This window comes from Delphinapterus leucas, chromosome 1 (genome assembly GCF_059928025.1).
Source record: "Delphinapterus leucas isolate spDelLeu-1000000601 "Yukka" chromosome 1, BTC_Dleu_Yukka2, whole genome shotgun sequence".
Classification (NCBI taxonomy): domain Eukaryota; kingdom Metazoa; phylum Chordata; class Mammalia; order Artiodactyla; family Monodontidae; genus Delphinapterus; species Delphinapterus leucas.
In genome coordinates this window covers 162,544,697-162,566,737 of record NC_143129.1, presented here as the reverse complement: position 1 = coordinate 162,566,737, position 22,041 = coordinate 162,544,697, and the positions used below count along the sequence as shown (strand labels likewise).

General features: G+C 38.4%; 1 protein-coding gene and 2 pseudogenes across 10 annotated transcripts in view; 1 reads left to right on the top strand and 2 right to left on the bottom strand.

The window, feature by feature from the left end:
* ZMYM6 (zinc finger MYM-type containing 6) overlaps window positions 1-19,099 on the bottom strand; it is a 43,390-nt gene extending 24,291 nt beyond the window's left edge. Inside the window, exons 1-7 of one of the 10 annotated variants that reach the window (XM_089896388.1) lie at window positions 18,949-19,099; window positions 17,726-17,892; window positions 16,295-16,388; window positions 7,315-7,414; window positions 6,262-6,511; window positions 2,946-3,120; window positions 2,656-2,847 (exon numbers count right to left, since the gene is read on the bottom strand). In XM_089896388.1, coding sequence (XP_089752514.1) covers window positions 2,656-2,847; window positions 2,946-3,120; window positions 6,262-6,511; window positions 7,315-7,414; window positions 16,295-16,388; window positions 17,726-17,802 — 888 coding nt within the window. In that variant the 5' untranslated portion in view covers window positions 17,803-17,892; window positions 18,949-19,099. The other 9 variants (XM_089896423.1, XM_022575184.2, XM_089896429.1 and 6 more) reach the window with 9 other exon arrangements.
* LOC111175561 (ribonuclease P protein subunit p20-like) lies at window positions 7,421-16,286 on the bottom strand (annotated as a pseudogene).
* LOC149750791 (small ribosomal subunit protein eS12 pseudogene) lies at window positions 14,956-16,509 on the top strand (annotated as a pseudogene).
* Window positions 19,100-22,041: the final 2,942 nt, after the last annotated feature.

Genomic DNA, 22,041 nt, shown 5'->3' with positions numbered 1-22,041 from the left:
CGTCAGTGAATAAAGTAACTGCAGGTTGGTGGAAATAGCAAGAGGACAAGAATTAGAGGTGAAGCCCGAAAGATGTGACTCAATTTCCACAATCTCAGGACAAAACTTTAATGAACAAGGAGTTGCTTCTTCCGGCTGAGCAAAAACAAGTGGTGTCTTGAGATGGAATCTACTCCTGGTGAAGATGACTGTTGAAATGACAACAAAGGATTTAGAATATTACATAAATTTAGTTGATAAAGCAGCAACAGGGTTTGACAGGATTGATTCCCATTCTGAAAGAAGTTCTACTGAGGTTCAAATGCTATCAAACAGCTCTGCATACCACAGAGAAATCGTTTATGAAAGGAAGAGTCAATCCATGCAGCAAACTTAATTGTCTTATTTTAAGAAACTGCCCCAGCCACCCCAGCCTTCAGTAATCACCACCCTGAGCAGTTGGCAGTCATCAACATCGAGGCAAAACCCTCCACCAGCAAAAAGATTACAACTCGCTGAAGGCTCAGAGGAATGTTAGCATTTTTAAATTAAGGTATGCACATTGTTTTTTTAAGACAATGTTATCGCACACTTCACAGACTACAGTATAGTGTAAACATAACTGTTATATGCACTGGGAAACCAAAAATTTGTGTGTCACTTTATTGCATTATTTGCTTTATTGTGGTGGTCTGTAACTGAACATGCAGTATCTCTGAGGTATGTCTATAAATGCCCTCTCTTTCTAAAGGTGAAGAAAAGACATAATCTATCTAAGTTAGTTATCTAGTAAGCTGCTTTCCTAGCTACAGAAACTGGATGAACTCAATCACATGTCTCTAAAACTCTTAACTGATGAAATGTCTATAAACACTATTTTAGAATTATTTAAGGATTAGCTCTTTACTTTTTGAAAGGACCCACACAGACCTGAAACATACCTGTTTCAACCAAGAATATATATCAATTATATATATATATGTATATATATAAATTATATTCGTGTGTATGTGTATATAAGAATTGATACATATAATCTTGCTTTATCGCAGTGGTCTAGAACCAAACCCACAATATTTCTGAGGTATGCCTGTAAAATGTAAACTGAAAAAAATTAGTAACTACTCATCTATATTAGCAACAACAAAACACATTAAAAGTAATAACTAATTAGTCACAACATACTTCTCTCATCACAAATAATCAGAGAGGACCAAGTAATCCATGAACCGAAGGACCACCCTCAGGACAGACTTGGACATCAATCTAGGATAGAGTCTACCACCTTGACGGTTACTTAACTAGGAAGACTCTTTATCAGGAGATAGAAAAGATGTTTAATGTATATTAGGAGATTCTACAGAACTACCTGTAGTTCAAGCTGAGTTTCATAATAAAATTTGCCTGTAAGGTTATTCATGTTTTAAGAAACAACAACAATAATAATGCTACCATTTATATAAATTACCAATGTTATTACTTACTGAGTGCTTACCATGAGCAGGCCCCACACTAAGCAATTTATATACACTATACCATAAAATCCTTTCAATAACATAGTGAGATACTTTTAAAAAATTATATATTTTTTTTAAAAATTTAAACAAACTTTAAATTAACAAACAATAAAGTAGGAGACTAAACTTACTTCATCTGGCTAAGTCCAAGCTCCTAACTGCTACCCTGTCACTGACACAATATAAGGTCTTTTAGTAATGAATTAAATAGGGGAGTAAAAGGTAGGAAAATATAAATTGCAAAGTTACAATACATAATCTTCCTGGTAAAAGATGAACATCATTCATGCAGTTGATAGGGTATAATACCAGTAACAAAATCAGGAATGGAAATGATTTTTGGAATACATATATATATGTATATATATACACACACACATATATATATAAAACATGGATTTTATTCTTGTGAAAGTAGTAGCCAGACTGCAAAAAGTGGCTAAGTTTCTAGAAAAGAGATACTTTCCAAAGATGAACATCTATTACCAACTGCTCAAAGGAATTAAAAATAAACCAAACATCCTAACTGAAAAAAACTTTTAATTATCATTTATACTTTTTTAAAAAATAACTTTTTAAAGACCCCATATTATTCAGCAATAATTAAACTGACACAAATTAATATATTTAGTAACAAAACTAATAAATAAAAATTAGCTAAAATTTTAAAAAGGCAGTTGGAAAATAGAAAAAGGAAAACAAAAAAGCTACAGTATTCTAATAAGGCAATGTTGCCAGAATAATTACAATTCTTTCCAAAACACATTTAAAATATATTTCTTCTAAAAGGAAAAAGATGTTTTATATTTGCTGATTGTATCATCTTTTAACTCTTGGTCATAGTTCATTCACAATAATATGGGGTTTTCTTCACTATCAATATGTCACAGAATATTTCAGACTCATAGCAAATCATGAAATTATATTTGTGAATTCCTGGCCATGAAGGAAACCCTAAAAAATGACCTAGTTCACCTATATCATCTCACTGTCAAATCAACCCTTACAGCATCAGAATCTATCCCATTTTTCAGGAGGGGAAATCACACACCAAGATCAACTGATGGGAAGAGCTCACTCTTTTACTCTGCACTTCATCCCTGTGCAGCCATCTCAGAAGGGGTAAGCCCAACTGCACACAACAGACTGATATTCATACCTGTTTATATGCTGTGATACTTGTTGAACTAAAAACCTTCTGGGACTGGCAAGGACCAGAGCTACTATAGCAATAGCTCCCACAGTTCTCACAACAGTTCATGGTAAGGTTGTTGGTAGAATGAAATTTTGAAAAACAGGCATCACTACAAAGACCATGTAGCACATTTTGATATTTAACTTCAAATCGAATCTAGGAAATAAAAACACATACAGATACAAAATAAGCAAAGCCGGTTAAAAACATCTAATCTGTGAAGAGAATCCCAATAAAGGTGAAATTCAACTTACATCAGCATTCTTCTGACACATACTGCACCTAGTTGAAATGCTATTGGTATATATGGTAACAACAGGTTTTTTCTTTAGCTCATAAGAAGAAAGGCATGATTGGCTGCAGAAATCTTTGCTAGGAGAGGAATTTTCAAATCGGGTTGTGATCACATCCTTTGGATTTAAAATGTCTCTAAAAATAAATAACAAAGGCAAAATGAAATGTGTTCTTCGTAATTGTAATTTCTTCCTCTTTGTGAGCTAAAATAACTACATTTAGTAAGGGCAGCTATTGTATAGTAGTAAATGGGTAGCCCTGGAAAAGGCATCTGGAAAACTGGGTTTGATGATTAGTTCTATTACTTATCATCTGAGTGACAATGAGTGAGGCAATTACTGTCTCAATTTCCTCATGTATAAAACGGAGTTTATAATACTGAATTCATAGATGTGTTGAAGGAGAGCTACATTTAAAATATATCTAGCCAGATGCTCATGAAAAAAACATTGAGGCTTCCAGCTCCAACCAACTTTCATCCACTGGAGCCAACAGAACAAGTGGCCATCCCACAACTCCAGACCACAAAACACTTGTCCTCTTACTAGCCAGTAGCTGCCAAGAGTAGAAACATGAATGAAATAAGGAATGAAAAAACTTTTTATTTAAATGTAAGATTTGGGAAACAGATGAACTACCAAAGATTAGCATTAAAAATTAGCATGGTATATAAATCTTCACTATAACTGAAGAGACCAAAGAAACAAATGACAGACAAAAGCGCTATTAAGGCTTGGTATCAAAGGACAGATGGAAACAAGAATGAAACAAAAAGAATACAAATAACTGAGTTGTTCTATGAGACTTGTAGAGTTATTCTGTAAGAGCTAATTGTTACAATAAGCACTGCCAGTAAAAACAGAGACTAAGTTATTGCCATTCTTCTGACAAGTATAAAAACTGAAGGAAATAGTCATTAATTAGAAACACTAGTTTCTAATTAATGACCACACAGTAAAGAAAATTAATGGCAATAATATTATGTACTACAATAATGTACTGGGTAATTTCTATGTGCCACACATTGGTCTCTTTACTCAAATTATCCAATTTAATTATCAAAAAACTCTGTAAGGTAAGTATTATTAGGACACCAAATCAGAAAGGTTAAATAATGACTTGCCAAAGTCATTCAGCTGGTAAGCAGTGAAGCCAGAATACAAATCAAGGCAGTCTGATTCTACAGTCCATGGACTTCATCATTCCACTACTCTGCCTTCCATCCTGTACCTTTATTATACAGAACTCCATGGTAAACTACAAAAGAATAACAACAGCAACAGGGACTTCCCTGGTGGTCCAGTGGTTAAGACTCCGTGCTCCCAATGCAGGGGGCTCAGGTTTGATCCCTGGTCAGGGAACTAAGATCCCGCATGCTAAGATCCTGCATGCCGCACCACACAGCCAAAATAAAAAAAAATTAAAAATATAAAAAAACAGCAATAGAGCACTACTTTAATGTTCTAAAACTCACCTAGCCTTACTAATATGACAGTGAATCTTGGAAACCAAGTGGATATGCCTACATGCAGATGAAGTATTAATTTTGAAAAGTAATTTTTCTACTAAAATCAAAGCAATTAAGAATTTTATTTAATAATGTAAATCTGCCAGTGCTATGTATATATAAGTAAACCAATGAGAATGACTTTTTAATGAAAATCTGTGCACATAAATATAAATGCATTCTAAACTTTATACATCCAAATATATGTTACATCTTAACATTCACCTTAGAGAAACCATACCTCTCCCAACAACATGGCTCAAACATTTTTTCTAATTTCTCTTTTAGTTTACAAGAACTCTAAGCACAACTTTTTAATCTTATAGTCAGAGACCATGTTTAACAGTATGACTCAGTTTAATCATCTACAGCAGTCAGCTGGTAAGACATCAAGTAACTTTTGGCAATGTGCAAAAATCAAACCCCAGCTTGAAAGATAGATTTATCACCTAACTTAGTCTAAAGGAATGTTTCACAGCCTCTGAAGGCAATGCAAAATCAAGAGACAAAAAAAAATTTTGAATAACAACAGCATTGTGGTAAAAAGCCAATGACAAGAGTCTCTACTTTTAAGAGAACATGTATTTGGATGTATAGGCAGTGTTATGTTCTTTAAAATTTAATTAATTTCCTTTTGATATTTGATATGCTGAGATTGAATATCTAAAAACAAAAAACTAAATTTACTCTTCCAGATCAGTTTCATGAGAATGACATAAAAGAGTTAAAGTAAGGTATTAGAGGGGCATTTTGGAACAAAACTAAATTTGAATATTTAAGTAAAATGTTTTAAATGCCTCTTTCCTTTTAGTTGGGGATTTCCATTTTAACAGGATCTACTTTTAGATACCTAAGGCCAACACACCAAGCAGATAAAGAAACTATCATATATCACCAAAGACAAAATAGAGGCCTATAAATTATATGTTAAATATACATAATACCAAATTTATTATTAAAAATAATAGGATCCCACTTATTAAGCATTTGCTATGTGCTAGGTCCTGTGCCAACACTGTCTCATTAAAACCTGAGGAAGTAGATACTATTTACCAATGAAGAAACTAAGGCTTAGAAAGGTTAAATATCTGGCCCAAGGTCATATAGCTGGCAAGTGACAGAGCTACAATCTAAAACCAAGCTCTTAACTTTCCTTGCGCTACATTAGTGACTACTGACAACACACTGTATTCCTAGAATTGCACTACCACACAAATAGGTAAAACGTGCCAAATTCTTCAAACTTACTGAGGTAGAGAAAGAAGTTTATATAACTTCATTGCTATTTCTTCCTCTCTCTGCATCTATGCATTATTATAAAGTAACAATGACCCCCAACAAAAGCTCACAAGGACTTTTCAGGAATAAATGCATTATTTTTGTGGCCATTTACCTTCTAAAGAATTAAATAACTTTCATATACTATTATACGGGTGATATTATTTCATTCTATACTTCAATAACATTCAAGATAACAATTTTGAATATTGTTGTCTACAATTACAGTAGACGTACAATATAGGAGTGGTCCTATAGTTTCTCACAAATAATTTATTTCTTTCTAATTGAAAGAGATAGGAAAACTGGTCTAAACAATACTTTTTTACATCAAGTCACTTACTTAACTTTACAAAACTTTAGAATTTGCAAACTTCTCAATTAGCTAAAAAGTATTTCCAGGGAAATGAGCTAAAGAGATTTAAAATAGCAATAGCATATTTGAACTAAAAACACTTAAAAAGTAAGGGATATAATTAAGAATTTCATACTTTGAGCAGTTTGCACAGGTTTTCTTGGGAGGAGGTGGTAGGCAGACAGGTGAAGAATATCCGATGATGCACCTTGTGGAGCAAAAGAGCTGAGTAGATCCTGTCTTATGAAATGCAGTTTGCCCCTTATAAAGCATTTTTTTGCAACCAGAACAAAAAACCTGAATAGCTACGGCTGGAACTGAAGGAAGCGATATATTTGGGCCAGATGATGCAAGAGAGAGCTGAAAGCCTGGGGTCAACTGTTGGGCTATAAAAACAAAATAAGAAAAAACAACAACAACAAAAGCTGTTTTCACATCAACATGAACATATATACATTCTCTATTTTTTAGGACAAATTCCCTCAGTCTTGAAATCCAATATTGAGGCAATAACCACTCTAAAACAGGCAGCTTCAAACTTTTTAACCATGACACATAGTTAGAACTACATTTCACATTATAACCCAAGAGACACACACATACATCTGTATGTGCATGTGTGTGTATATGTATATAAAATTTAATAACTGAAACAGTAGTTTCATGAAATAATATGCTTCCTTACTGTATGCACCACACTCTGATATACAGTTGACCCTTAAACAACTCAGAGGTTAGGGGCGCCGACCCCACGCAGTCAAAAATCCGTGTCCTGCTATCTCTGTCTCAAAAACTAAAGAATTGATAAATGACTCATCCAAGGGCAGGAAGCTGAAACAGTCTGGATAGAATCAGGACTCAAACCCTAGTTCTTCTGATTCCACATATTGTGATCTCCAATAGAACATAAAAATGTCCCCACACTTAGTTAATTTACAGATCTGTGGAATAAAAATACAGGTACTATATTTATTGAAAAAAATCACCTGTAAGTGGAACTGCGTAGTTCAAACCCATGTTGTTCAAGGACCAACTGTAATTATATTCCACTTTTTAAAATACTGGTCAAGACCAGCTAGCCAGTTTGAAAAGCACTGCTTTGTCTAAAGGAAGAAAAAGACTTACATGAGGTACTTTCCCTCAATTCTACTGGTCAGAATATAACAAATACTGATTCTAACTAACTTACAGTTCTGTTTCTTACCAAGAGGACTGTCACTGACTGAAAAGACAGCACTAATTTTCAGTTCACTTTCTTGAGTTTTTGGCTTTGAAGCATGTACATATTCCTTAAAGAAAAAAAGAAGAGAAGGAGAAATGAATACAGTGTTAGTACTGAGGAAACTAGAAATTCAAACAAAAAAATAACTGTCATATTCATCTCTTCTACATTATAGTCGTAATCGCCTTCAAATACCTCAAAAGTCAAAATTTACAAGTTATTAGACTAGATTTAATCTTTTTCTTTCTTTTTTTTTTTGGCTGCGTTGGGTCTTCGTTGCTGCGTGCGGGCTTTTTCTAGTTGCGGCGAGCGTGAGCTACTCTTCGTTGCGGTGGGCAGGCTTCTCATTGAGATGGCTTCTCTTGTTGCAGAGCACAGGCTCTAGGTGCACAGGCTTCAGTAGTTGTAGCACACAGGCTCAGTAGTTGTGGCTCGCGGGCTGTAGAGCACAGGCTCAGCAGTTGTGGCACACAGGCTTAGCTGCTCCGCAGTATGTGTGATCTTCCCAGACCAGGGCTCAAACCTGTGTGCCCTGCATTGGCAGGCGGATTCTTAACCACTGCACCACCAGGGAAGCCCTAGACTTAATCTTTACAAAAAGGATCTTTAGAACTGAAGAATCTTTTATGATAGTTATATCTACTTCTCAAATGTAATCTTGTTATATGGGAGTAATACACAGCTATTTCAATGCTGAGCACTACCCCTTTTATAGGCTGCGTTTACAACGGAGCAATAAATGAAATTAAATCTGAATGATTTAGAGTTTGGATCAAATTAGTAATTTTAGCCAACAGATTTGCAAGTGGCATATCTCTTAATGTCAGAAGACACGAGTTTCAATGCAATCTGCTCATTATACAAAAAATCAACACAGCCTAAATCAGGTTTATCTTTAATGTATTCTTCAAAATGCTTTAAAATGACACGTAATCATGAAAGAAATTAAAATACATATATCTAACTTAAAAAAAGAGTGCCCTTTATTCTGAGATCAGAACTACCCTACATTTTGGAGCGGCGGGGGGGGGGTGGGGTTGTTAAAACAGCCTTACGTATTTCAAATAAAGTTTATTTATTTTTTTAAAAGACAGTGTTCTTTTTTTTTAGTTATAGTATTTTATTTATTTGTGACTGCGTTGGGTCTTCGTTGCTGTGCGCAGGCTTTCTCTAGTTGTGGCGAGTGGAAGCTACTCTTCGTTGCAATGCGCAGGCTTCTCATTGCGGTGGCTTCTCTTGTTACAGAGCATGGGCTCTAGGCGCGTGGGCTTCAGTAGTTGTGGCTCGCGGGCTCTGTAGTTGTGGTGCATGGGCTCAGTAGTTGTGGCATGCGGGCTTCAGTAATTGTGGTGCACGGGCTTAGCTGCTTCATGGCATGTGGGATCTTCCCGGACCAGGGCTCGAACCCGTGTGGCCTGCACTGGCAGGTGGATTCTTAACCACTGCGCCACCAGGGAAGCCCTCAAAGTTTTTTTTTTTTTGCGGTACGCAGGCCTCTCACTGTTGTGGCCTCTCCCGTTGCGGAGCACAGGCTCCAGATGTGCAGGCTCAGCGGCCATGGCTCACAGGCCTAGCTGCTCTGCGGCATGTGGGATCTTCCCGGACCGGGGCACAAACCCGTGTCCCCTGCATCGGCAGGTGGACTCTCAACCACTGCGCCACCAGGGAAGCCCGCCCTCAAAGTTTTTTGAAACAATGGTGATAATAAATGGTAGTTGTATTTTTAATCTCCCTGTACTTAGCAAAATAAATGACAAATGTATCAGTTCCCAAAGTTACTTTGGAATTTCTTTGGAACATTAAATGCCAAAGATTAAGAACCACTGCATTAATTTACCACTTCCCATGATGTACATTATGGCACCAAACAAACTGCTGCCTGTAAGGTAAGAATTATTGAACCTTCTTTATGGATGAGGAAAGTGAGGCTTAGAGATGTTCATCAACTTGTCCAAGGTCACAAAGATACTAAGTGCACAGATGGGAATCAAACCCAGGTCTCTCTGTTTCAAAATCCATGCTGTCTCCCTCCTAAATGTACAAATACAATATAACATAATTACTATAATGAATTCAAACCCTGGTCCCCAATGGAAATTAAGTTCCCCTGTTGTAGCTTCTCCCATCTCCTTTCACTCACAGCACTTGCCATAATACATCATATCATATTTATTTGGGTGATAATCTGTTTAATGTCTAACACCCCTCCTCCTCCCCCACACATACACTAGACCAAAAGGACCATGTCCACTAGGGACAGGGACCATATCTGTTTTTCCACCTCTGTACATTCAACACCCAGCACAGTCAACATAACAAAGAAGACTATGGGTTCCAGGAGCAGACAGAAACAGGTGTGATCCTGGTTCTTTTTTTTTTTTTTTTTTTGCAGTGGCGTGGCCGGGCACCAACACAACTTGATACATTTGACTGTATAGGACAATGGTTACAGAACACAAAGATTCAGAAAGACCCACTGCTTGGGCCCAACAAAAGACAATATTCACCCTCTGAATTCATAGTCCTCGGGGCTGCAAGGAGGACAGGCTTTTTCCTACATGCCTCTGGTAGAAGGTCCATGACAGTACTCAGTAGAGCCACATCTGAGCCTAGCTGTATGTGGTGGGTGGATAAGACAGGACAGCCTCATTTCAGTTACTTGGGTGCGACCCTGAAGACACAGATGTGGATGGCTGAGTTGTTGTAGATCTGGGTCAGCAGTGCTCACGTGTAAGTCTCTGGTTCCAGCTCAACGACAAGCTCCACAGTGGAGGTACTGGCACCACCTGCAGGGACCTGAAGCTGCCAGCCGGAAGCTGTAGGGCAATGTTGATGGTGCAGTTGATGGCCAGTGCATGTAGATCTCAGTGCATGAGTTCTGACCCCATGCCCATCCGTCCAGCAGTTTCTGGCAGTGGGCCAGCTGGGCCTTAACGTCAGTCTTCATGTTGACAGAAATGTCATTGGGCTTCCGGTGCAGGCAGTGGGGAAGCCGCTTCCAAGGGGTGTACTAAACCGGGTCCAGCTCAGCCTCGACGGCCCCACGGGCCTCTCGATTTTCAGCCATGCTGTGTGCCTCCCTCCGGTCCACAGTGTCCTCCACGCGCATGTGGCCCACTCCCCTGCCAGGCCACTCAAGCATTGCGCCAACCAGCCAGAATACAGAATGCTGCCCATGACCCCAAGGCCCCAAGAAGGAGAGAAAAGGAAAGGGGTATGCCGCAGGAAGGCCAGAACACTAGCGATCCCGGTTCTTAAACAAGTTACTTAATCTTTCTCAGTTTCAACTTCCTTATCTATAAAGATAATATTATCTAACCCACTGGACTAGATTTATGGGGGATAAATGATTTAATACAAATAAAGTATGTAGTGTGATGCCTTACAGTTAGCCAGAAGTTAAACATGATTTAAGAACAAAAATGCTAGCTCTTACTCTTTTCATAATTATGACATTGAATAAATATTTGTTGAATGAATGAATCTAAGTTAATTCAATTCAAAGTGGACATTCAAGTTCATTCAATTCAAATGTTCTTAAACATTATACTCAAATAACAATATTTACTTATTGGCACTTGCAAAAAGAGGAGGAAGTTAAAAGTACCTATATACACCTCCTTCAACTTACCAAAAAGAACACTTAAGACTCAATAAAAAATTGTCTTACCATCAATTCAATCTCTAGTATTTTTCTAATATGCCTGTTACATTTCCCTAGTCAGTTTCTTTTACTTCATAAAGTAACTGTTCCACACCTCCATCACTCATAAGTCCCAACCCCACATACTTCCTGCTCAGTAACGTTTCTATTTCACCAAGAAAATAGAAGCAGCTAAGTAAGAATTCCTGCAACATTCTGATTCCCCCCCCTCCACCATGCCTACAAACTGATCAGCAAGCTGTCCTTGAACCTTACAGGAAAAGGCAACCTTCTCAGTCATGACTAAAACAGCGCTTATGTTCAGGATCTCTTTCCCTTTCCCTTCTTACAGCACTTCATACTGTCTTTGTGTATCCTCAGCCTCTCTCTACCTTGTCAACTAAAAGCAGCATGAACTGTAAAGAGGCAAAAAGGTAGTTTATTTAGGTTCTTAGAATTGTAATTCAGGGATCACAGATTCTGGAAGAACCCAGAATAGTGTCCCAGTGGAGGAAAATGGGTAGAGGTTTTTATGGGGAAAAGGAGGAAGCTCACACAGGCTTACACAAGCTGTTTACCAAGAATTTGGATTGGACGATAAAACTGTTCTGTTCATACGATTGGGTTATCAAGCACGTCTCATCCATTACTAGGGAAAGGTATGGTTTCCTTAGTCCAGAAAGAGTCCAGTTCTCAGCATTGTTCTTTCCTTTTGGCAACTCAGCAACTATTCAGCAGTTTTATGTTAGAGAGTTCAGCAAAAGTTCAGCATGGGCAGCAAATGTGGAGATCCTCAAGACAGTCTCAGTCATTCTTGCCTTTGTTCCTTTCACAACCTCCATATAGGTTTCTTCCCTTCGGCTTACAAGGAACCTATTCCCTAAGGAACTACTGCCCTCTCTTCTCTCTCCCTTTACAACCGAGCTTAGAGAAAAAGTATTCCATTCTTTCTCTACTTCCTCACTTTGATTCCCTCCTGAACACAATGCAATCAGGCTACTGCTTCAACTGAAGGTGTTTTAAGATAACCAATCATCTCACTATTGTATAATTCAACAAACAATTTTAGGTTTTATCTTACTTGGCTTCTCAGATACATCTGACACTGCCAATGATTCCACTGGTTGTCTTCGGATTATGTTATTACTTCAATTCATCATTACTATTTCTTAGTATCCTTCATTGATCTTATATTCACCCCTGAAGTCAATGGTTCCAAATTCAGTGGCATCAGAAGCCCCTAAAAGTCTTATTAAGACATAGAGTGTTGGGTTTCAGCCTCAGAATTTCTGATTCAGCAGGTCTGGAGCAGGGCCCAAGAATATACGTTTCTAACAAGTTCCCAGGTAATGGTGAGGCTGCTGCTTGAGGGACTACTTTGAAGCCATTTTGAAGCACTAAATTAATCTAGTTCCCAGCTTTCTATCCTGAGCTCTACTCTCTTTTCTCTACTTTTGTTCCCTGAACAATCTCATCCACCTTCATGACTTCAACTATCACCTATATAGGGTCATCAGATATAGCAAATAAAAATATAAAATGACCAGTTAAATTTGAATTTCAAATAAACAACAAATAATTCTTTAGTATAAGTAAGTCCCAAACATTGCATGCAACATACTTATATGAAAAAATATTCATTGCTCATTTGGTAATCAAATTTAACTGAGCATTCTACATTTTTATCTGGCAACACTATACCTACAGGTAGATAACTCTCTAATCTCTAAATACCACATCCATATGGGCAAATGCCTCCCAGTGCAAATTACCACTTGAATGTCCCACGAGCCCCTTAACACAACAGATTCCAATACTTATTACTTCCCCCCAAATCCTGTTCCTAGCCCCTCAGTAAATGGTATTGTCACAAACTCAACTTACTGAAGCCAGAAACCTCTTGAGTATTCCTGGATCCTCCTTGACCCTCATACTTCATTTGCTATCTCTAAGTTGGATCAATTCTACCTGAACATCTAAAATCTATTCTCTTCTCCCACTTTACTATTGAAATACTCAACCACTAAACACACCACATTCTCTCACCCCTCCATGACTTGGCACATGCTCTTCTCTGTCTGAAGATCTTCATCAATTGCTGTAACTCAAGCGCTACCCACCCTGTGAAGCCTTCCTCTCCTCCCTAGACAGACATAAGGGATCCTTTCCCTGTGCTCCCAATGCACCTTATACAATATTTAAAATTACAGTAATTACATAATACTGTGATTTTATATCTGTATAGCAGTGGTACAAAGCAACAGAAAGAATATATGCTTGAAGCCAGTCAAAACTAAGTTCCTATTCTAGCTCTGATGCTTCCTTTGAGTTTGTAAGTTACTTAACCTGTCCTTCCCTCAATTCCCTCCTATGTTTGTAGAGTTTAAATGAGAATAGGTAAGACATACGTAGCATACCTTCTGGCAGGGAGAAGTCACCCAGCAAATAATTACCTCTCCCATTTCCATACCTTTATTCCCCCTTACACTATCAATTCTCTTGAGAGCAGAGGCCCTATCTTTTCATCTTTGTAGCTCCTCTGAAAACAAAATAACTAACAAAGCTTAGCATCCTAGTTAAGGGTTTGGGCTCTTGAACCAGACTGCCTGGGTTCAAATGCTAACTCACCCATTTACTAGTTGTGTTACAGTTTAGCAAGTTACCATCTGTGTCTCTGTATCCTTGTATGTAAAGTGGGAATAATAACATACTTAACTCGTAGGGTTGTAAGCGTCACATGTAAACTGCTTACAATGGTGTTCAACAAGTGCTTTAGGTTATATAAACAGGAATAAAAGTCACTGAACGACTGAATGAGAGCTCAACTATAGCTTTAATATCCAGAACAGACCCTTAGTATATCATAAAATACTCAACTTTTCAATTTTTTGTCTCCTATTTTCCAATATTCAAATATGACATGAAAAATTGCACATACTATTTGTTCAACTGGCTTTTCCACCATAGGTCACACTCTCAATCATGAAAAATTATAGCCTATTCACCTTGAAGTATTAATATAAACCAAAAGGAACTAAGTAGGTCCCTATCCACTTAAACTTACAATGTAAGCTGTTAACGGGATTTTCATTATCACAATTTTTATACAGAAAGAATACTCAATTAACTCACAGTACAATATTTCTTAAATTTTTATACTACAGGCAAGGTATGATGAAAGAAATATTGGATCTGGAATTTTAAAAAACTGGTTTTGTATCCCAGCTTTGCCATGAGACCTTGGTGAAGTCACTTATTCCTTCAGGCTCAGTTTCCTCATCTGTGAAACACAGCCTCTTTTATTTTAATTATTGAGCATGTGCCAGTCATTGTGCAAGGAATTGAGATCAAATAAGACCAGACCCAGGAAACCAAATTCATTGACCTCCAGATGCCATAATAAATGTAAAAGCACTACATGATTTAAAAAAAAAGACAAAAAAAAAAAAGACAGAGAAAGAATGGCTAATTCTACCTGAGTGACAGTTAAACTATATCTTAAAAGAGGAGGAACTTTTTGCCAAGCTAAAGTATCCAGTTTAGGATACACAGGCAGAAGAAATGGCATGTGCAAAGGCAAGGAAATAAAAATCAACAGAATATACCTTCCTGTGAAATGCAAATAGTTTGCAGGAGCATAGATTAGAAAAGGTGGGAAGCACTATTGGGCATATACCCTGAGAAGACCATAATTCAAAAAGAGTCCATGTACCACAATGTTCATTGCAGCTCTATTTACAATAGCCAGGACATGGAAGCAACCTAAGTGTCCATCAACAGATGAATGGATAAAGAAGATGTGGCACATCAACAGATGAATGGATAAAGAAGATGTGGCACATATATACAATGGAATATTACTCAGCCATAAAAAGAAACGAAATTGAGTTATTTGTAGTGAGGTGGATGGACCTAGAGTCCATCATACAGAGTGAAGTCAGAAAGAGAAAAACAAATACCGTACGCTAACACATATATATGGAATCTAAAAAAAAAAAAAAAAAAAGGTTCTGAAGAACTTAGGGGTAGGACAGGAATAAAGACACAGACATAGAGAATGGACTTGAGGACATGGGGAGGGGGAAGGGTAAGTTGGGACGAAGTGAGAGAGTGGCATTGACATATACACATTACCAAATGTAAAACATATAGCTAACGGGAAGCAGCCACATAGCACAGGGAGATCAGCTTGGTGCTTTGTGTCCACCTAGAGGGGTGGGTTAGGGAGGATGGGAGGGAGATGCAAGAGGGAGGAGCTATGGGGATATATGTTTATGTATAGCTGATTCACTTTGTTATACTGTAAAGCAATTATACTCCAATAAAGATGTTAAAAAAAAAAGAAAGAAAAGAAAAGGTGGGAAGGATGAGTGACGACACTGAAGAGGAAAACAAAGGCCTAAACATGGATAGTTCGGATGCCACACTAAAAAGTTTATGTTTTATCCCGCATGAGGAGACAGGGTCTTTAAAGAGAGCAGTGTCATCAGATCTATAAAGAGCACCATAGTGCTCTTTCCCTGTTGCTGGGGAATTGCATGGGAGGTAGAGGCCCCGGTGCATTCAAGATTCGGCTCCACCCATAACCCATTGCTGTGGCCATAACCCACCGCCTTGGTGGAGGAAAGCATTTCCACTGGAGGTGTAATGGACATTAATACTGCTTTACAAGAGGTGCTGAAGACCACCCTCATCCAGGACAGCCTAGCATGTGGGATTCCGAAGCTGCCAAAGCCTTAGACAAGTGCCAATCCCATCTGTGTGCTTGCATCCAATTCTGATGAGCTTATGTCAAGTTGGTAAAGGCCCTTGTGCTGAATGACAAATCAACCTAATTAAGGTTGATGGTAACAAGAAACTAGGGGAATGGGTAGGCCTCTGTAAAACTGACAGACAGGAAAAACCCTGTAAAGCGGATGGTTGCAGTTGTGTGGTGGTTAAGCAAAGAGTCTCAGACCAAGGATGTCATTAAGGAGTACTTCTAATAGAAGAAATGATCAAATTAAAAACTTGGCTCTTGTTCCTCAAAAAAAAAAAAAAAAAGAGTATCACTATACAGAGTTTTGGTGAGATATGTGACTGAAGACATGACGATGAATAGGAAACTGTTATAAAAGTCCAGATGAGAAATAATTAAACAGGGAGGAAAGGGCAAGGTAAAAAAAATTCTTAAAAGGTAGAACCCACAAAACTTGACAAACAAATGGTTACTTCTGGCAAAAGAAGAGAAAGAATTTACCATCTGGAGGGAAAATAAGTGTCATGTATACCACCATCCCGCACCCCACATCCTGTAGACACTACCTCAGAACCCTTCGCAGCACAGCATTTTAGGAAGGCGTGGAGTGGATGAACAAGATAACATCTACTTGACATCCCTGTCCTGGAATGACACTGCCTTTGAGATAATAAGAGAAATAGAGTATTATCACTATTACTTATTTTATTATTTATATTTTCAATATTATTGATTTGCTTATGCAATGAAGCCAATAACTAGAGTATAAAGCAAAAGAACTGTCCATGAAGGAAAAAAAAATCATTTTTTGCCAAAACAACTAACTGGTCTCTCCACACTAATCTCCACAGATTTCCAATCTGGGTCCCTAAAAGGTAGCCATATGATCTTTCCAAACATGTTTATCTTATCCTCCCAAGTAAAACCCTACAATGGCTTCCCAAAGCTCTCAGGAGACCAAAATTCGTAACAAGGTCCACAAGGTTCTGCATAATCTGGCCCCAAACTACCTACACTGCCTCATCCTAGAAGTAGGATAGCATAGGCTCTGAAGTCTGATACCTGGGTTTGAATCCCATCTTTGCTATTTATGAGCTATGATCTGTGGTAAACTGCTTGACCTCTTTGTACTTGGTTTCCTCATCTCTAAAATGGGGATAATAATATGGTTGTGAGAATGGTGCCTGGCACAGTCTAAGTACATATAAGTGTTAATAGTGATAAGTTAGTATTTATAAGATCATGTTATTATGATATAATATACTCTACATATTGACATATTAATATCACTATTAGCGTTGTTATTATGATCATCATTATCATCGTCATCACCATTTTTGCACCTCTTCTGTTCCAGGCCCACTGGTCTTGCAGTCCTTCAAAAGAACCAAGCATCTTCCCAAATCAGAGCTTTCCTGTATGCAGATCACTCTACCTGGAACACTCTCCTCCATGCCTTCACCTAGTCAATTCATTCTTCATAATTTGGCTGACAAATCCTTCTCTAGCCCCCTGCCCCCAATCAAAACTAGGTCAGATTCCCCATTTCAGGCTTTTCTTCCACAGCACTTGTCTTAGTTTGTAATTATATATATCATGTGATCAATTACTTGTGTAATGTCTATCTCCTCTACTAACCTGCAAGCTCTATGAAGGAAGGGACTAAACTGATTTTGCTCACTCCTGGATCCCCAGAGCCTGGCATAGAGTAGACCACAAATACTTACAGAATAAATGGAAACTACTATCAGATACAAGAGAACTTTTTAAAAAGATGGAAAAAGGGTAATACACGTTACTTTCTTCTCACAAAAAGAAATATAATAGAGTTACCAAGATCTTTTTTCATTCAAAGAGCAGAATAGGTGATTTACTCATCTAATGGGGAAAAAATCAGTTTGGGTTACCTTACAAGTCAGAAACTAACTAAAAATTTGAATTCACCAGGTGAAAAAGAAGAAATTTTTTAAATTTTAAAATAAATATGAAATGCTTACTTGAGCATTGTCAGGTTCTTCTTTAATTTTGTCCAGAAGCCCCCGCTGCGGTGCCATTGCTTTGCCACATTCACCATCCAAAGGTTCTTTCATTCTAATTTTTTAGGTAAAGGAATTCCCCGGTCTAAAACTAATAGATTTCTTCTTGGTGATGGATAGTTGGATTCCTAAAACACAACATAAAGGATTGGTACTCAGGCTTTTTTTTTTTTCCCATGTTTATCTATATCAAAAGCTTTGTTTTGAGCACAAGGTTTTAGGGCTAAGCATTTGAAAAAAAAACAACTCTTCTGGGGCCATGACTCTTCTCCTTTCTTCCGGCCTTCTGCTTCTTTGGTAGCTGCCTTCACATAAAGTCTTACAGCAATAGCTCCCACTTCCCTAATAGCTTTAAAGACAAATACTCTGGTCTTTTATATGTTGAAAGTTACTGAGGTAATTAGACTGGCAGACCAACACGTGAGAGAACGTTACCAAGCTCTTAGAAGAAAGGACTCAGAAATACTGTTTCTGAGTCCATGAGAATTAGTACTTGGAGGCCCACCTCAGCTTATATTTCTCAAAATGGGGCACACCAAACTCCCCACCCCCACCTCTAACTCAGCCTTCACTTACAGGCCTCCATAAGGGCCCCAACTCTCGGCTTAAAGATAGATGAGAGCGCAAGTTGCCACCACAAATGAACAGGTATGCCCTTACTTAAAGTGGACCACCTGCAGGGTCTCATGAAGGCCATGCCCAGGAATGAGCCCCTCTGAGATCCGCTTCCCAATCTCCTTCTTGTAAACAAGATTAGTCATTCAGCGGACTTCCCTTCCCCTAAACAGGACGTAGTACACCTGAAGCAAAAAGGAAACTCTCCAAAGTTGTCTTTACCCAAACAGGCAAGCCAGACATGGAAATGGGCAACTGGCTTAATAACCGGTGCGAGGGATGAGAATTTAGGACTACCTGCCACAGTTACAACAATCTATGGGCTCTCGTGTCGTAATCGCTCTCAAAATCTCGTCCCCACCAATAATTCCCACGCCTGTCACAGGGTACAAACGCTGCAACGTTGTATCTTTTGGAGAGAACGCGACCCGCAAATGCCTGTCAGCGTGTTCCTGCAGCGAAACCGCAACGCCCGACTGCGCCGCTTCCGCCCAGCGCCCGCCTCGTCACGTGGCGCGGCCGCCGCCCCGCCCCACGCGGCCCCTCCCGCTGCTACCGACCGCGCTCACCTTCTGGTGGCTTCCCTGCTCCCGGGGAGCACCGACCGGGGAAGGGGGAGTAGAACCCAAGGACCCCACCCTGGGACGAAGATTATTTTCTCTTACGGGGATTTTTCCGCCTAATCCATCGCAACGCAACACCCGGACAACTGCGCGTGCGCAACCCTGGTCTCCGCCCCCTTTCCCATTATGCTCCAGACCTGAGCTGAGTGGATTTCCCAGCATTCCTCTTTCCTCAGTTATGGTTGACTTCTTAAAGAGACCAAAACCCAATGGTGAGAAGATAGAGGAAGAGGTTGGGAGGAAACTAAGGGGCGTAAGATGACGCTGTTAAGTGCCCTGCACCATTCTTTATTGCCCATGTCTGGAAAGGTGACCTGCCAAGAGAACATGAATAAATAATAGCTGATATTTATTAAGCCGAGTGTTTGGTAAACACTTGATATGAATCTTTCCACTTAATGCTCACCACAACTCCAAGAGGTACAATTTTTGTCTGGGAGCTGTAAATGAAGACATCAACTTGTTCAAAGTCAAGATTTGATGTGTTTTCACTCAACATTGTTTTGGAGATACATCTATGATCTGTGAGGCTGTCGTTTATTTGTTTTGACTGCTGTATAGTGTTCCACTTTATGAATGCGCTACAGTTTAACTGTCTACTTCTGATGGACATTTGAGTTATTTCCAATGTTTGGCCATTAGGAATAATAGTGCTGTGAACATTCCTGCCTCTTGTGACACATATTTAAGGTTTATACCTAGCAGTGAAATTGCTTGTTGTGTACATATGAAACTTAAGTGGATAATTTCAAACAACTTTAGAAAGTGGTTGTTTCAGTTTGTACTTCCACCAGCCATTTATAAGAATTCCATTTGCCCCACATCCTTGCCAGTAATTACTACTGTACATCTTTTTAATTTTAACCATTCTGGTGGGGGTATAGTGGTATCTCGTGATTTTACTTTGGATTTCCCAGATTTCTAATGAGGTTGAACCCATTTTCATGTTTTCTGATATGTGGATAGCCTATTTTATGAAGTGCCTGTTCGAGTCTCTTACTCATTTTTGTATTGGACTGTCTGCCATTTTCTTATGGATATAAATTCTGGTGTCCTTTGATGAACATAAAAGACCTTTATGCTTAGTGTTTCTTGTGTCCTGTCAAGAAATATTTTCCTACCAAAGGTTCTGATTGACTTATGGAATTGTTATTACTTTGTCTTTCTCATTTAGATCTACAATCCATCTAAAATTGTATCTTCTGTATGCTGTGAAGTAAGTCAGGTTTCATTTTTCCATGTGAATGTTAAACTGATTAAGTGCTGTTGTTTAAACGTCTGTGCTTTCCCCCACTGTTCTTTATCATCACCTGTATATATATAAGTTGTCATAAATGCGGGTTTGTTTGAAGACTATGTAATCTATTCCTTTTGTCTCTTTTTGTGGAAATATCACACTGTCTTTATTTCTGTAGTAGCTTTATAATAAAACTTGATATCTGGTAGAAAAAGTCCTTTGTCCCATTATGTTCTCCAAGACTGTCTTGGCTTTTCTTGGTCCTTTGCATATTTATATACATTTTAGAATCATCTTGCCAAATGTGACAAAATTTTCCTTATAAATTTTAGAATCAGCAAGGATTTTGTTTGGTATTACACTAAGGCTGTAGACCTGTTTTGGAGAATTGCCATTTGTTATTCACTGTGTTGAATTGTTTCCCCCAAAAAAATATGTTGAAGTCCTAACCCTCAGAATGTGACCTCATTTGGGAATACAGTTGTTGCAGATGTAATTATTTAAGACAAGGTCATATTGGAGCAGGGTTGGCCTTAATCAAGTATGACTGGTGTCCTTATAAGAAGAGATGTAGAGATGGACACATGAAGGGAGAACACCAGTTGACAATTGGGGCAGAGATTGAAGTGCTGCAACTGCAAGCCAAGGAATGTCAAGGATTGGTGTTAAACACAAGAAACTAGAAGAGGTAAGGAAAGATTCTCCCATACAGATTTCAAAGAGAGAATGGCCCTACTGAAACCTTGATTTTAGCCTTCAAGCCTCCCGAACTATGAGACAATAAATTTTTATTAGTAACACTTTATGACAGCAGGCCCAGGAAACTAAGATAGCATTATATAGGGTTGACTCCTCCAATCCATGAAAATGGTATATCTCTCCGTTTATTTAAATGCCTGTAATTTAATAATGTTTTGTAGTTTTTAAGTATAGAGAGCTAACATCCTTTTAAGATGTTTTTCTGGATCTTTGATATTTTATGCCATTTTAAATGGTAAAATTTCATTTTCTAATAGTTCATTTCAATTGTAGAACTACAATTGACTTTTGTATGTTGGTCTTGAAGCCAGCACAATTGCTAAATTCATTTATTAATTCTAACAGTTTATCTATATATTTTTAAAAAATTTTTTAGTTTTCCAACTATGTAGAGAATAATGACAAATCATCTCTTCCTTTCCAAGCAGATAACTTTTATTTATTTAATTTTCTTGCCTTATTGTGCTGGCTAAAACCTCTAGCAATGTGTTAAATGGAAATAGTGACATTGGGCATCTGTATCTTCTTCCTGCTATGTTGCTTTCAACATAAAATCATTAAATACTATATTTGCTTTAGAATTTTTGCAGTCACCTGTGGGGGGTTAAATATGTTGTATTGTTTGCAACTCCTCCCATCAAGAAAGGGAGTCTATTTCCCTACCCCTTGTTTCTGGGCTGGGCCTTGTGAATTATCTTGACTTATAGAGTATTACAGAACCGATGTCATGTGAATTCTCAAGCATAGGCCTTATAGTCCTCGCAGCTTCTGGTTTTTCTTTTGGCTGCATTGGGTCTTTGTTGCTGCACATGAGCTTTCTCTAGTTGTAGCAAGTGGGAGCTACTCTTTGTTGCAGTGTGCGGGCTTCTCACTGAGGTGGTTTCTCTTGTTGTGGAGCACAGGCTCTAGGCCTGCGGGCTTCAGTAGTTGTGGCACGCAGCCTCAGTAGTCGTGGCTCGTGGGCTGTAGAATGCAGACTCAGTAGTTGTGGCACACAGGTTTAGTTGCTCCATGGCACGTGGGATCTTCCCGGACCAGGGCTC